Genomic DNA, 17,275 nt, shown 5'->3' with positions numbered 1-17,275 from the left:
ATTGTAGGACAGTATCACTTTTAGTGGTTTTAAGGGCGACGTGCAATTTTTTTTCTCCCAATAAATGACTTGGGGGGTGTGTGGGGGTGGATGTGGGCTTGTCCGTGGCTTAATGTGTGACATGTCAGGGTATGATGGTGCAGTGCACTAGCTTGCTGTGCACCATGTTGATGTGTGGACCCTGATATTGGGCATGAAAAGTTCTGCAGCGTGCTTTGACATACTGTGACCTGTTTCAAACAGCAGTATGTCAAAGCATACTCCAGAACTTTTATCTAAAGTATCTTGTTCCATGTGGTCAGAGTGCTATAGATGTACACCTGAGCTCACCACCCTGCCCCCTCTCCACCTCTTCCCCCCAAGGTAACCAGACTTTTGGTGGCCGGTCAGTATATCTCACCAGACACTGCCTGGGTTCCCTTTTTGACTGAACTTTCCAGTCAAAAACTGGGCAACCCTAATGAGGGCACCCGGACACAGCAGCCAAAAACCACACTGTCCAGGTAAAACCTGGATGGGTGGCAAGCCTATGGCCAACCCTATAAAAGGGGAAAAGAGAGACTGAAACATGGGTAATGAGAAGGGGTGAACACAACTGAGAGGCTGGTGAAAGAAGGGAACAGACAGAAGGAACTGGGACAGCTGCCACAGAACATAGAAAAATAAGGGTGGAGAAGACAGGTAGAAAAGAGTGGAGGAAATAAAAAGGACGAGTAAAAAGCACTGGAAGGAAAGCTAAGTCACTCCAGAGCGTGTGTATATATTTAAAGGGGCTGGACAGAACATACAGGGAACGGGAGTAACTCACAAAGCAGCAACATCTTTCAGCCAGCCCTATTCCACCAGTCTCTCGCTCACCCCCGCGCTCATTGTCTCTCTGGCATCGAACATAATTCTCCCTGGGATCCCCCCCAACTTTCCGGTGCTTCTCCCCGCGCACAGCCAGGACGGTTGCTTCTCCAGGTGCAGCCTCCGCTAGGTGGGCTGGCCTGGGGGCTTTCTGCCCCGCTAGGGAGTAAGGCAGAGGGCGGATCCCGCTGTTCTGCCAGAGGAGAGGCGCTGAGCTCATTGCACTTCCCAGGCAGCTGCAGCCGCCAGCGCTGTCAGCTGGTGCAGAAGGGTCTTCTAGCCTCTCTTCCTCCCTCTCCCAAGTGGATTAAAACTCTTGCCGCTGAGTTTCTGGGTCAGGAGGATTATTCCAAGTGATGTGGGCTTGGTGAATCATTTCAGCCACAGACTGGCTTCAACTTGGGCGAGCAGCTCCTCCCCACAAAAAGGATGGCTTCCAATTTTAATGACATAGTGAAGCAAGGGTATGTAAAGATTAGGAGCAGACGTTTAGGTGTAAGTATTTGTGCTTTCCCTTTCTGTTTGTTTGCTCTTTTTTTCCTTTTGGTTGTTCGGTGTGACATGCCTTAGCATTCTTGTGGGCCAGGGCTGCAGACAGCATGCGTGAGGGCTCCCATTGTTATTTCTTTTGCAAGCTGCTCGGTGGCTGTCTCGCGGGGGGACGGGGGACGTTGCCTTTTCTTTTTGTAAAGTGTGAGCTTGGGTGCTAGGGAAACGTCGGTTCCCTGCGTCCCCCAATTCAGATCGCTACTGTGTCCTTTGCACACAACAAATATAGAAACAGCTCGAGGTGCAGCGCAATAGGCTGCTCTCTGAACAGATGCAATTCGTTTTTTTGGAAAGGGCAGACCTGAACTTGGATTCGGTTCTGCTCAGGAACACGAGCAAGATCTCCGTTGCCAAAGGGCTCTCGCTCACTCAGCTTTGCACTTGAGCTGCAAGCCTTTCGGTAGCAGGGACGGTGGATCAGAGTCTGACCGTAACATGCAGCTACAAAAGAATCTGAACTGGGAAGATAGCTTCTGAAATACGGGGTGGGGTTGGCTTTCCCTGACTTCTTTTAAACCACATGTGTGTTTTGGGCAGTTGTTGAGAATCACTGGGGGCAGGAAGCAGTAATAAATGTGGAGGGGTGTTAACTAACATTTTCATTAGGATGATGGCGGAAGGCCTGTGTGACTGATTTTTGATGTACAGGGAGAAACTCAGGAAAATTAATTGTAATTAACTAAAGGTGTGAATTTAGTGGATTAGTTAACTCCCATTAAACCTTTGTGTGGATGCTCTTACTCATAATAAAAGTGGCCTTAATTCAGTTTTTTAATCATTAAGGCCACTTTAATTCTTAGACAGAAACCCATCCACACAAGAGTTTACTAAGCCACTTTAAATTCACCCCCTTGGTTAATTAGGATTAATTTTCCTGAATGTCCTTATGTAGACAAGACCTTACTTCCTGCAATGCAAACCTGTGCCTTTTGAATTCAGTAAAATTTGTGGCTGTCAAAACCATTCATCTCACCTGGGTTTGCGATTGCATCTGCTCTGATGCCATGGGCGCTAGGTATTCCTACCGACTGACCATTTACCCAGTAAAAGTTTGCATTTGTGATTTAAAAGCTCTGGTGTGTTGTGGGGCGGGGAGGGAGATTTGTACTAGTCTTAAAACACTCCAAAACTCTCCGCACTGAGTTTGCGGGTGCACAATAGATTTATAATTTCTGATATTTTTTTCTTCTGTCTGCCACTTCCTTTTCTTTTGCAAATATGCATTTGGTTACTATTGTGAAATGTTTATGGATTTAAATGTGGGTGTGATGCATATAATGTAAGCAGGCCAATTCCTTATGGAACATCTTTTGGCTTTCATTCTCCTCTCGTGTGATTAATTCCCATTAGCATTATTGAAAATACACTGCTGCTGTCTCTCTTCTGGGTATCAAAGCATGGCAAGCTACCTAAAAGCTACAGTTAATCAGCCTTTCAGGCTGCAAAGCATAGTTCTTATTGTATAAAATATGCAACCTAGTGGGAAGGCAGTTCAAGGTGGGGAGTGGGAGGGTTCTTAGATTTTGGATGTACCTATCCTTTTGTTATGAGAAGTTTAGAATGCCTTCTGGTTTTTGTTGTATGCCAATATGAACAGCATTATTAACTCAGTGACTCTGAATCATTCATAGTTTGAAGCTTTACACTGAGGTTTATCACATGGGAATTTATTTGAAAGATTCTGTGGATATCTACAAGGTTTTGCTGGCTTATTACAGTTATGATCTTTTTGATCTATATTTACTTGGTATATAAATAGTGTTCTAGAACACTGACACTCAAGGAAGTCTAAAAGGAGAACTTTCCATAAGTGTTGCATGGAGTTTGTACAGTGCAGTCTTCTGACAGCTAAAATATGATACAGCTTGTAATTTCCTCATGTTGATGGAATCTGCGCAATCTGTATAATTAGTCTTGGAAGGATTAGCTTTTTATCGGTAAATGTTGGTAAACATTGATTTCATTGTACATACACAAACTGATGAAAAAATATTTCTCAATAATTGAAATTTACAGGTAGCAAAGTAAGAAAAGTACTGCTTAAGAGCTTATTCGTTTGATTTAAGGATATTTACTTTGTACATTTTAATATGTGATATCAACTTGTGCTTTAACAGTGATAAAGCTATAACTTTTTGAATCTCAACATCTACTGTCATAAAAAAATTGACACCTTCTCATCCCCATAGTTTCCCCCCCAACTGCAGAAAATTTAAATTGATAACAAAAATTTTTTTCAAAATAAATATAGGTATTATCCATTGAAATGATTAAAAATCTAATTCTGCCAAGTATATGTATAACATATACAGTAGCCATGACCCTTCGAATAGAGGAATTTCATTTTGAGCATTCTCTGACAGACTTACTGGGCTCAATTCATCTCAGGTGGAACTCTATGACAGCCTTGCATCCAGACCCTTATTATGGGTAACTTTTATTGTATTTATCAATACTGGGGAGGGGGAAAACACTTGTAAAGCAGAGGAAAATGAACACAGTGTACATAATTTCCCATTGAAACAAACAAGGAGTATACCATGCAGTTCACAACAGGTAAATAAACAGACCAAACTTCCAAACAGCAGATAACTGTAGAAGATGTGCCGGAGAAGGTGGATGGGCATGTAAGCAAGCCCAGTCAGTGGTAGTAAGACAATGTGGAACTTCACTTATCACTAAAAGAAAAGAAGTACTTATGGCACCTTGGAGACTAACCAGTTTATTTGAGCATAAGCTTTCGTGAGCTACAGCTCACTTCATCAGATGCATACACTTATCACTGTAAAACCTTGCAGCTCACTCGTTATGGAAGAGTATTCAGTCCCTATAGTATATAGACTCACATTTTTCTGTCGTTGGTTTATTTAGTTAAGATCCATAGAATTGGAATTAATCTCTTTTTAAAAGGTTCTCTCCTTTACCTAATCTGATTGCCTTTTATTCCAAGTATTAATTATGATTAACCAAGGTAAAATACTTTGCAGTCTACCATCACCAGTTGATGGAAGACAGGACAAACGTGGTGTGGAGAGTGCTCTTCTAGTTTGACACCTTCATAGAGTCAAAAGCTGAACAGGACCAAAATTCGGACAATGACCTAGACTCTAAGTCAAGTACCCACATTTGGACCTAAATTATACCTTTGCTAAGCCACTGACTTTCCAACCCAATGGGGCATAGGTAGTAGGCTTGCTGCAGCTACCAACTGAGGGGGTTACTCCTGTAGCTCAAGTGGCCAAGGTCTGTGCTGAGGAACTGAGGTCCCTCCTTCAAACTCCACTGATGCCCCATACACATTGCAGTGTGTAATATTCTCTCTAGTACTAGTTCAGGCGGCTAACGCTAGAAATAACCTGGCTTCAGATTTTTCACCACTTGCATTTGCTGTAAATGTCTCAGCTCTACATTGCCAAGATTTCAGATTCCACTTCATTACAGTAATACTTTCAGTAATTATAATTAACATAAGTACTTAAATATAAGACCAGCTTGTGTAGAGAGTGCTGCAGCAGACTAAGGATCAGTACCACACCAACTCGTAGCTCTGAACCAGCACAAACGTACCAGCATAATTCTGCTTCAGCCAAAGCTTTCAATGGGTTGTATTGACTCCTGGAGCTGTCTATTTTAAGTACCTATGACCCCCCATTAATGTAGTATCTGTGCACCTCACAATCTGGGATGGCTTTTATCCTCGCAACACCCATGTGGGGAAGGAAGTGCTATTTTATACCAATACGATACCATCTTACAGATGGGGAATTTAGGCCTAGATCCTCAAAGGTATTTCAGTACTCTGTTCTGCATTGCAGCTCCTAATCCGTAGACAGCCTGCTGTTTAGTGAAACGCACAGCTCCACGTTAGGTGTCCAGGCTCCCCATACAGTGCTTGGGGAGAGTTAGGCACCTAAGGAAAGGATCTTCAGAAGGCAGCAACCTGAGTGGGGAGCCACCGCAGGTAGCTAGAAGGGAAATGCTGAAGAGAGAGAGAGGCTTAGGCACCAGACTGGGCCAGAGACTGGGGCCTTTTTTTGCTCAGGATCCTCTCCTGGAGTCAGGTGCCTATGTCAGGTCAGATAACTCATGCTTCAGCAGCCAAAACAGAGACCTTTGAGAGAGAACTTCACCCCCTGCCAATACCCTGATGGGTAGGACACTGATTCAGAGCAGGGATTTAAACCAAGGGCTCCCCCATCTGGGGTGAGTACTCTAACCACAGTCAGTCTCTCTCTGGCCTACTGACAATTTATGCGAAGTGGAACAGCTTTAACAGGAGGGATTGAGAGAGATTCACCCTGGACTAATCAATAACTTGATGGCTGGGGCACTCACCTGGGATGGGGGAAACCTCTGTTTGAGTCCCTGCTCCTAATCAGGGATTTGAATCTGGGTATCCCCTTCCCAGATGAATACCCTAATGTCTAGATTGGCTACTTGCAAGGGATGATGGTCTCTCTAAACCAGAGGGGAAGAGGTCTTAGTTTCAGACGTTCACATGAGCAGAGTTCTGTCAATAAATTCCTGTCCTGCTTGGTTTTTATGCTGTGCTGCCCTTCTGCCTATTGGTGTCCTGCATCTGGCTCTTTTGCAAGAGGTATTTGATCCTAGGTGCATTCAGACTGGGCCTGCTGGTGAGACAGGCATTCCCTTGTATACTTTGAGAATCTTGCTTTGGAGCCTCTGAGCAGCTTGTTAGCTATGGGGAAACACCAGCAATTTGGCATTCAGAAAACTGCCTACCAGTGTAAAGTTTGCTGCCCGCAAAGTTAATCAACAGCTGAGTGGTGGCTTTGAGAATATAAGCGGCACCTAAATAGTGGATTTAGGCGCCTAAAAGAACAGATAATCCTGGATCCTTAGATACCTATATAACTGGGGCAGGAGGTCTGTGGTGGAAGCAGGGACTTGAATCCAGGTCTTGAGAGATCTGGGCTAGTGTCCTGACCACTGGACAATCCTTTCTCTAGATGAGGATATAGTACATCAAATTATCACTTTCCATATATTGTGGGATGCAGCAGGCAATCCCTCTAATCTTGTCATAGTGAAACCAGTAAATACAAACTGCTCAGCACTTGCAACTGGGCCCAGATTTCCACTTCCATATCATTTAGGTGCCTACACAGGAGATGAGCTCTTTGAAAATCTGGCCCACGAGTAACTTGGCACACTTTGTGGAAAGTCACATTAAGTTCAGTGGGGCTACTCATGTGCTCAACTATCAGTAGGATTGCGTCCTTAGTTTGTTTTATTTTACAGAAAGACACAGTCTAGATGAAAAAAAGGGCCTCTTCTCGTCTTTCCATATGTTTATGGTTATGATATAGGTCTTGTAGTTCACTCAAGCATGCCTTATTGACTAGCAGTGATCTAAGTTAATTTGGAAGTGGGTGGTTACACTCCAGTATTATCCAATCCCGCTTTATTTTAATGATTTCTAGCTTGGTGTGTTTGACTACAGCAGGGGTAGGCAACCTATGGCATGCATGCCAAAGGCAGCACGCAAGCTGATTTTCAGTGGCACTCACACTGCCCGGGTCCTGGCCACTGGTCTGGGGGGCTCTGCGTTTTAATTTAATTTTAAATGAAGCTTCTTAAAGATTTTTAAAACCTTATTTACTTTATGAACAATAGTTTAGTTATATATTAGAGACTTATAGAAAGAGACCTTCTAAAAACGTTAAAATGTATTACTGGCACGCAAAACCTTAAATTAGAGTGAATAAATGAAGACTCGGCCCACCACTTCTGAAAGGTTGCCGACCCCTGGACTACAGGTGTATTTTCCTGATGTATTCTGGAGTTAGGTTGGAGAGGTAAAATACATCAGTAGATGTGTAGTGACACATCTTCTTGCTTTTCTCTTCACAATAATAAGTTACGAGTGCTATTTTTATGGATACAGGGTTGAGTCACCAGGTTCTACTGTGTTCTAATCCTGACTGAGACACTCAGTCTATGGCCTTGAGCAAGTTACTTCAGCGTTCCATCTTGGTGAGTCTTGCTGGCTAAAGTAAGACTCTCACCCAGTTCTCCTTAGCAGAGGTTGGTGCTGGTTGTATTGAGCCATGTGCAGGTTGAGGGGCAGGGAGGAGTGGGAGGTGAGCAGATACTGGTAAAATTCCTCAGGAATAGAGCTAGCTGAAAATTTTTCTGAAATGATATTTGTGTGGCAAAATAGGGTTTAGCTGAAAACATCAGTATTTTTCATGGAGAAACTTCTATTTTTCATTTTTTTGTTTTGTTTTCTAACTTTATTTTGAAACAAAATTTCAAGGGGGGGGAAACCATTGTTTAAAATGTGGGGTTAATCTCACTTTCTGATCGTTTTCTAACTGGGAAAAGGTGAGGGAATAGTAAGTGTGCGGTGGTGGGGAGGGGAGATAATTTTAAAACCACAAATAAAACTTTCAATTCAGGATTTAGTGTGGAAAAGTTTAGTGGGGAAAACATCCTTGTTTTGTGAACAGCTGTCTGAGGACTCGTTCCAAAGTGGCAAGGATTCCATCACTCTGTGGTGAGATAGAAGATAGAGAAGTGGTCTAATGTTTTTCTCCAACAAACTTGGCACATGTTTAATCAGTGAATCGACTCTTCAGGCCAGATTCTGTGCCTAGTTTCTCCAGTGTAAATCTGGCCTAATTCCATCCTGAGGAAAAATGGGAGCAGAGTTTTGACTGTACAACTTCTCTTAAGTGCTGACATTTCCACAAGAGTGGAGTGAAGCTGATGCTTGTGTGTGTGGTTCTTAAAACACTGAAGTAATTCAACCACCAGCTTCCCAGCCTGGGACCCCAGAGCAGTACCATCCTGCCCTGGTCAAATCTGGCCATTGTATGGGTTAATACCCAGTCTGCCTCTCCCTCAATGTGAAGAGAACAATGCACACTTGTGGTAACCAAGCAGAGATTTTCCCCAAGCACTCCAGTCAAAGCTCACTGGTTTAGATTAAAACAAAAATAAGTTAGATCTTACATGAGTATAAGGGATAGCAAACAGATCACCTAGCAAATAAACAAAAACACAACCTAAGCTTAATATACTAGATAGATTAGATATGAGTTAGCAGACTCTCACCCTGGGAAATGATACAAGCAGGCTGCATATTCTTAAGGCACAAGCTGCATTAGCTTTACAATTTGGGTTTCAGTTCAGTCTTTGTTCCTCAGGTGTTTCCAGGAGTCTTTGTGTGTGGGGAGTGAAGAACCACAGATGATGTCACTCCCTGCCTTATATAGTTTTTGCATATGGTGGGAACAATTTGTTCCAAAGCTTGGTTCCCAGACTAGTCTGTGGAAAAATACTGACATCCCAAAATGGAGTCCAGTGTCATGTGGCCTGGTCACATGTCCTTGTAGAGTCATAGCAACCATCACTCAGACTGTCTGTAGTGTTCTCAGGAAGGCTCAGCAGGTGGGAGATAAGCTTCTCCTAGAGCCTATTGTTCTTTCTAATGGCCCATTTCCCTGAATAGGCCCTTCCTCACCCACTTTCTAGATTGAAAGCATCTTGTCTAGTGGGCATTATCCAAGTGTAACTACATTTGAAGTACAGATACATAGTCAATATTCATAGCTTCAGATACAAAAATGATACATGCATACATACAGGATAATCATATTCAGCAAACCATAACTTTTCCAATGACACCTCACATGACTTATCTTGCATAAACTACATCATAATTATGCTATAATCATATTGTAATAATATCACTATGAAGAATATGGAGTGCAGCATCACAGTGGGATGCTGTCTCATTAAATAAGGCCTGCCCCTTACTTATCATACATTTGTGTGTGTGGTTCTTTACTCCCTTGAAATGTAGGTGGTCACCCTACTGCCTGGAGACATGCATTCAAATTACCATATCAGATTGGACCAGCAAGTCTGGCATTTAATATAAATAATTGATCATGACAACAGCAAATCTTTGTGGAATAAGATTCCTCTTGTACTTGGGTGACATGAGGAATACAGGAGGGTGCCAGTCAGGTTACACTGAAACTGTTCTTGCTCTCTCATTTATCCTTCTGAAAAAAAGATTTTCTGTCTTGCCACTGAATAAGCCAAACCAGAAAAAAATTAATGAAAACTTTTCAGGTTTTTTTGACGGCTGTAGAGCTGACCAATGGCTCAACTTTTTTTGAAATAATAAAAGTAATCTTTTAAATATTAATAATGGTTGGGACTTTATTGCCATTGACTTTTTTAACATGCAAGGTGCTCAGGTATAGCAGTGATAGACAGCAGTATAATTCTCTAAAATAGGACTGTAATATATACAGCAAAGGCCAAGTCCTTATATCAAGCTATGGTCCATCTGGGACTGGGGTGGGAGAAGTAGCTGTAAGCCATGTTTCTGCTCCCCTAACGCAGGTGATGGCTGGGGTCCAGAGCACCTGATGTGAAGGGTGGCAGGAGCATTTCTCTAAGGATTGCTGGATCACAGGATGACCTTTATGTTTCTGGGGGGCAGGGAGTGGGTGGTGTAGAGCTAGCTATGTCAGTTTTATGTCCCTCCAGGATTTTCACAGTACTAGGGAATTCCCATCTGCCTTGTTAGGGCATCTCTTCAGCTACTTTGTGCTGCTTGAGAAACTAGCCCAAAGACTCCTTTGTTCAAGATCCACATTAGCATCATGAAATATCAGAGTTTATATACATTTGGTTGTTGGGTTGAGTGTTTGCTTTGACTGTTGCCATTGGTTTCCGTTTGCCTTTAATCACTGGACAAGACTATATCCAATAATGGAAATACCCTATATTCATTCTACTTTTAACAGCTGCTTCATAACCCTGAGAGACTACTTGTGTTGGCTGCTGGTGGGTGGATGTATAATTTGTAAATTCAGATTGTGTACTTCCCTGAATTTTGTGAGATTTGTAAACTGACCAGATTCTGTGACAACTCTAGACTTGCTTGATTTACAGTATCATAATGAAGGAAAACTTGCCCAGCTTAAAGACTAGTTGTCACTAGAGATTTAGGAAAAAATAAAAATTATTAATCTTCTTTAAATACCATGGGAAATACTGTAGAGCACTTCAGTATGTATGCAAGATAAGAAGGCCCATATGTTAGATGAGGATGTATTAGTGATGAAATTTGATTCAGAGAAAAGGCTAGTTATTAAAATCAGCTTTGACTGTCTCGTATATCTTGAGGCCAAATGTATATTATTTCAATTCTAGAGCAGTATATACACAGACAAGTGTGTGTGAATCACTTGTGATTCTAAATGCTTTGGTCATCTTTGCCATTCAGCCTAATGTATTTGCGTTGTAATGTTTCTTTAATGTCTACAAGAGAAGAGATTTTTTGCTGGAAAATATATACAGTTCACTAATCAGCTACATGGTATGGTTTCAAGCCAAAGAACATCCTGCAATTGAAAATACTGTGTAGCACTTTTAAAACCTTAATGGATAACTATAAAGAAAACTGCTACTATAATATATGTAATATCTGGTTTTATAAAATTATTTTTTGCATTGTATCAAAAGGGTAGATGGAGATTAGAGGGCAAATCATCAAGTACCATAAACTGTCATAACTCCATGAAATCCAATAGAGCTATGATACCTTACAGCAGCCAAGGATCTGCACCTAGAAACCTGTGGACTGGTGCACTTCATCCTATGATATACCAAGACACGGCATGTAAGAAAACCAGATGCTTATTCCCTTAATGCGGGGTCTGTCGAGCAATAGGAACACAATCTGCTTCTTGTAGCTATGTTTTCGCACCAGTATTTACCTTGACCAAACCTTTTTCCTGAGTGCTCAGTGGAAGTTTGTTCTGAGAGTCTTGTGAAATCTACCACCTCTGCACTTGCTAGGCCATTCACTGAGTTGTTCTCACAGTTACCATGTACCTGTCAGTGTTTGTAATGATTAAATCCAGAATCACCACATTCTGTTTGCATCTCTCAGCTGTAGTCCCATCTGCTGAAGGGACACCTCTGCTGTGTGAAGAAAGATCCATCTTCCATATTGTTAGAAAGTGGATCCTTCTTTGGGAGTCTGACTGAGATCCTCAGAAGTATTTAAGCGCCTAACCTCCATAGGTCTCCTCCCATGTCACTGCTTTCCTAAACTAGAGCATTGGGGTAGCCAGTTCAGAGGTGGGATTGCCCTACAAACTACCATTATGAGCAGTCAGCTCGCTTTATCTCTGACTCACTAACTGTGATGTCTAGAGACTAGTTCGTAGAGATGAGTTCTGAGAACTGGTCTTGCAGAAGGGACAGCCCCAATGTTTAGTCCACTTTTACAATATCAGTTGTATAGTCGGTGCTTCAGATCCAAAATTTAACTTCCCAAATAGGTTTAGGTAAATTTCAAAATGAATTACATACAGTTCCAATTACAAGGTTGGCCTTGTGTAGACACTTTGAACACAGCCCTCAGGCACCTAAATGTACAAGTGGCTAGGCCTTCAAAGGAGGTCAGCACCCTGCAGCTCCCATTCTTGTCCATAGGAGCTGCTGGGTGTTGAATGGTCTTGGAAAATCTGGCCACTTCATTTGGGTGCCTAAGGGGAAGCTGAGCTTTCAAAAAATCCAGGCTCAAGGGTGAGTGCCCAACACTTTCAAAAGCTTGATTTATTAATGAAGAGGCTAAATCTTCAAAAGACTCAGTGCTCTCATTGAGAACAAAGGGGACTGTAGATGGGTGCCTAGGTAAGAGCTGTTGGGTACTTGGCTCTGTAGAAAATCTAGACCGCCTTGTTTTATTTTTTGCCAGGGGAGAGAGGTGGGCAAAAACTTCCCACTATTCCAGCTCCATCAGTGATAACACTAGAGTAAAAAAGGCTCCTGTGGTGCAATTATCTTAATCATCATGTCCCCTAATCTGGATCAGAGCTAGTCTAAACAAACATTGGGTGAAATCCTGGCTCCCAGTGTCCTGGGAAATCCTGGCTCCCAATGATGTCCCAATGTTAAAAATGCTGGTGATTGCAATAGCGTTTGTCTACACAACATCTCCCACTACTACAGTCACGGGTAGAGATGCAACAATGGGAATTTTTTTTGCTTCTAGTGCAGACAAGATCACTGAGGACTAAATTGGATCCATGCATGGCTGTGCTTTCCCTTTGTCAAAAGAGGTGGACCATATTCCTCTCCCAGAGACCTGCAGCCACCCTTTTCATTGTTGTGACTACAGCCTAGGTTTAAAGAATTGTGGCTCTGCACTCAAATGCTGTTCTGGGAATTTGGTTTTTGAGTGAGATGAGGGTGGGGGGAGGGAAAGCTGATTTTCTTAACTGTCTATCACTTACTGATAGCTAATTTCTAGGAAGCATTTGTGTAATAGGTGGAGTAACATGAAATGCTCTGAATGCCAGATGTTTCTGGTTTGATTAAAGATTCAAAAGGAAGAGGAGTTCCCCAGGCTTCTGGACGGTTTAACTAGACTGATGTGTTACCCACAGGATTACAGATTCTTCTTTTATCAGACTTGCATGGTACTGTGAGGCTAATGTCATCTTAAAAACCAACACAAAAATGTCGCCTAAAAACTGACAGATGCATATTTTTAGCATGTGCTAATTGACTGTGTTGAACCTGGAATTTACCAACAAATCTCAGCCACACGGGCTAAATGCTAGATTTAAAAAATGTGGGCTGTACAACAATTTCATTTTGCTATGAGCCCCTTAGAAAATAAATTGTCACTGTTGTTGCTATTTAGTTCTTAGATTGCACTAGAGCTAGCCTGGAAACATTTTTGTTCCAATTAAAAAGAATTGATGGATCTCAACATTTTATATTAAAAGTCTTGGGGTTTTCATGAAAAATCCAAAAAAGTGAAGTGGGGGTGGTGGAGACAGCCTTTTTTAAGGTGAAATTTTTCAGTTATCAAACTGAAATTTGCAGGTTTCTGTTTTTGACACCATTAAAATTTCTCAAATAGAGAGTTCCTTTTTGATTGGGTGGGGGGAAACATTATTCTTTTGGGGATTTTTTTTTTCAAATGAAATTTTTTGACCAGTTCTCTGCGGTGCACTTTGTGTCCTTGGCATCTTATGAAAAATAGACCTAATCCTGGAAGTTCAGTGTGAGTGGACTCCTGTGTAATGGGGAACAAAATGCAAGTTTGGGGTCAAAGTGTAAGAAAATTCATGCCCTCACAATCATACCAGATAGTTATGACTTAAACTTTAAGCTGTGAAGACTGAGTCAAAGGAGATGAGTGCTGGAAAAGTTAAGAACCTCAACCTGCAATATGTTAAACTTGTTGAGTGATCATATTTTTAGCAAATTATAAAATGTAAATGTTGGAACAAACCTACAGCTATCAGGGATTTCATGCCACTTAGTATGTCCCAGTGACAGCAGGGATAGAACTCAGAACTTTGTGCCGTAAAATCACAGGCCTCCAACCATTTAACCCTCCTCCATATTCATGGGATAATGTTGTACCCTGTGAATGTATATATGTTGCGATAACTCATGAACTAGTGGCCGTCCAACTATGTTTTTTTAGGACATTGTCACCTAGGCACAGATACACAATTCAGCCAAAAAAGAAATACAGAAAAAATATTTTTCATGCTATCAAAAAAGTACGTGGTGGTACAAATGTACCCCAAATATGTTACACTATATTGTATTTTTAGTAGTTCTGTGTACGTTTGCTTCTAGTCAGAGTATCTTGTGTTGCAATAGTGGTAACTACGTATCCCCTACTAAGCAAGCTGTTTATTTGACATAAATGTAGTTTGCACATGCTAATAGATAATGTATTTGTGGGGTAATGTTGTACCCCACAAACATACATGTTGTGATAACTCATGAACTAGTGGCCATCCAACTATGCTGCTTTAGGACATTGCATATGCTTATTGATGATGGTGCATTGCAGTACAAGTGGTGGCTTCATACAGTTGCCTTAAGGTAGAAGCGGCAAAGAGTCCTGTGACACCTTATAGACTAACAGGCGTATTGGAGCATAAGCTTTCGTGGGTGAATACCCACTTCGTCGGATGCACAAAAGCTTATGCTCCGATACGTCTGTTAGTCTATAAGGTGCCACAGGACTCTTAGTCTGGATCTGTAAAAGTGGCAAACACGGCTACTCCTCTGATACTTAAGGTAGAAAATACTCCAAGGAGATATGAAAATTGCATCTAGGCACACCTGGAATGAGAGTCCTGCTAGTTCTTTCAATTTGCTAGTTAAATTATTATTATTTTTTTTTGCTTAGAATAGTGGCTTTTAAAAATATTTTAAGTTTCTGAATGCATTTGGGGTACAAACTTCCCTCATGACACAGTTAATGTAAATTTTTTCTTGACAATGAATGAAGATTAAACTGAAGAAATCTCCTTTTGTGGATAGTGGTATAAATCCTATGGCACAGCTGAGCAGGGTTGATTCCATTTGGTAAAGGGCGGTGGGTAGGCACGCACACTAGCCAGTTCATTCCAATATTGCTGTAGGACATTGTTAGGGTGACTTATTTGGAGATTAAGAGGACAGTAATTATGTGACTGCCACCATTTTGGCCAACATGAGAATTGAACAGGGCGCCTTCAGAACTAAAACCATGCATTGCCACAGATTGAGATGAAGGTAGCCTGCCATGTGAGAGCTGTAACAGTCTCCTATCATCTGTGGACTGGAGACGGAGTAGGACATATAACATCCTGACCATTGGGTTACAGTTGCAAACTGATGATTACATTACATTTTATGACATAAATTAATAGGATGGTATTTTGTTTTCAACCTCAAGCACTGGCCCTGTGAATTGTCCAGGGTTATTGTTTGCAGGAGTTCAGGGGAACCTGTTTCTCTTCACATGGTTCTCACGACATGATTTTTCAATTTGTGATTTTAAATTATTACCCCAAACTAAAATAATCTAAGTGTCACACAGCTTCCTCTTGAAATCACTAAGAGTCTAGATGGATGTGACTGTGGTCACTCAAAATCTGACTTGGGTACATTGGAGGTTTGCATAGTGCAGGAGTTTCTGGAGTGTAATGAAACCTTAATCAGGTGAGTTGCACCTAGTTCCCAGTTCTGTTTAAAATTTCATAGCTCCTCGAGGTCACTAGTTCTGAGCCTCCTAATGTCACACATGGTTGTGCTGTTAGTTTATACGGTCACGGTTACCATTAGTAGCATCTGAAAGGCTGATGGTAAAGAAAGGTAAAAGATGTTGGTAATAACCTCATAAGCAAAGGATTCTAAAAAAAGCTCTCTGTTTGCCAGCTAACATGTAGATCTGAAATGAAGAATTTCTAGATATACCTTCTTTATGATTGTCTAAAGATGGAGGATTGTGTAGAAGACTTTTATGCTATGGTGCATGTAAAAAGCCAACAATGAAGCAGGCATTTGTCTCTGTGTGTGTGTGTGTGTGTGTGACACACACACAGACACACACAAATGCCTGCTTCATTGTTGGCTTTTTACATGCACCATAAAATATATATTTTAGAATAGGAATTACTAATTTTTCTAGGTATCTTTCAGCATGTGTTTCAGACTGAGTTGAGTCCCCCATATTTCTCTGGGTTTTCATTATTTTGATATTTTGTAAAATTGGCAGTAATTCCAAATGTTGGCTCTTCCCCCCCCGCATAAACTAAAAAGACTCCCAAATGAACGGAGGGGGAGAGAGAGAAAGTGTATGTGTGTGTTAGCAGTGTTTGGGGGAGAGGCTTTCTGATTTTAAAAATCCCAAAACAAGAACACCTGATTTAAGGTGCTTTTTAATCTCAGGGATTCAAAGTAACTCACGGTGCCCTGTACAGCAGTGAATATATAATCAGTGATTGTGCATGATGTTTAATAAGGACAGTATTGATGGAGAATAATGGAATGGATGAAAATCCTTCATCTTTCTTTGTACAAAAGAGAGAGTAAACAGTAGAAAATGGCCAAAGAAAACCACACTCTGTTGTGAGCGAAGTTGATCCTTCACTATCCTGGAAAGCCACCAGCCAGTGTAACTAACCTTTATATAGTCTAAGGCCAGGTCCTCAGCTGGTGTAAATTGGCATAGCTCCACTGAAGTCAATGGAACTATCTCTCTATATAATATAGACCTGCCAGCTATATATGTCTTTAGTGCCAGTGAAACATCTTGGGGGAAATAACAGATGGAGGGTGTGCGATAACTAAGGCTGACATGTTGATTTTATTTCTATAGTTTTAGATACATTATGAGAGTTAATGGACTAATTTTGTAATTTTTTTGCCTCAGTTCATCAGGTGCTGTCAGAAATATCACTGGAGTCCCAGGCTATCAATGAATTTGACTTTATTTCCTATACTGAAGTAACATAATTTGTTTTAATTAAAATATTGATGGGTAGAATGAATGACTGTGGCATTTTTCTCACTACAGCAGATGAAATTGCCCCTTTACCTAGCATGTTATGTTCATCTGGGGAACAATACAATCTCCATTGTCAGCAAAGGAAAAATTAGTTTTAGTGCTCTCACTTATTTAGGTAAAGAATCTGCAAGAAGCAAAAGATAAAGAAGCTGCAAATTGATTATACTGAAATAATTAATGTCTGTATTTTGTGTGCTGCTGAACTGCACTTACAGTACAATAGCAACCAAAGGCACTTCTTGCCACACTGTGTTCACATGGCAAAGTACCTGTTATTTTTTTCCTCTCTGTTCAGCCAAATAATGCAATTTGCTGTGTGATGTGAAGACAATGAAGTAAGTGTTGTGTGTATGTGTCATAGTCTGTGGGCCTGATTCTAATCTCATACTCCTGTAAATCAGGAGTAACTCCATGGAAGTTAACTGCTTTTACACTGGTATAATTCCATCTAAATGAAATTGGAGTCAGGCTCTAAGCATCTAGTTCTGAAATATCTGAATTACCCCATTTATG

At 41.2% G+C, this 17,275-nt stretch overlaps 1 protein-coding gene across 2 annotated transcripts in view; it reads left to right on the top strand.

The window, feature by feature from the left end:
• Nucleotides 1–1,074: 1,074 nt before the first annotated feature.
• Nucleotides 1,075–17,275, top strand: part of DOK5 (docking protein 5) — an 89,448-nt gene continuing 73,247 nt past the window's right edge. The window contains exon 1 of one of the 2 annotated variants that reach the window (XM_084645330.1): nucleotides 1,075–1,344. In XM_084645330.1, the coding sequence (XP_084501456.1) occupies nucleotides 1,279–1,344 (66 nt within the window). In that variant the 5' untranslated portion in view covers nucleotides 1,075–1,278. The remainder of the gene's footprint in view (nucleotides 1,345–17,275) is intronic. The other variant, XM_084645331.1, reaches the window with a different exon arrangement.

The sequence above is a fragment of the Lepidochelys olivacea genome, assembly GCF_965140295.1.
Source record: "Lepidochelys olivacea isolate rLepOli2 genome assembly, chromosome: 13".
Taxonomy (NCBI): Eukaryota; Metazoa; Chordata; order Testudines; family Cheloniidae; genus Lepidochelys; species Lepidochelys olivacea.
This window is presented reverse-complemented; position numbering and strand designations above follow the sequence as displayed.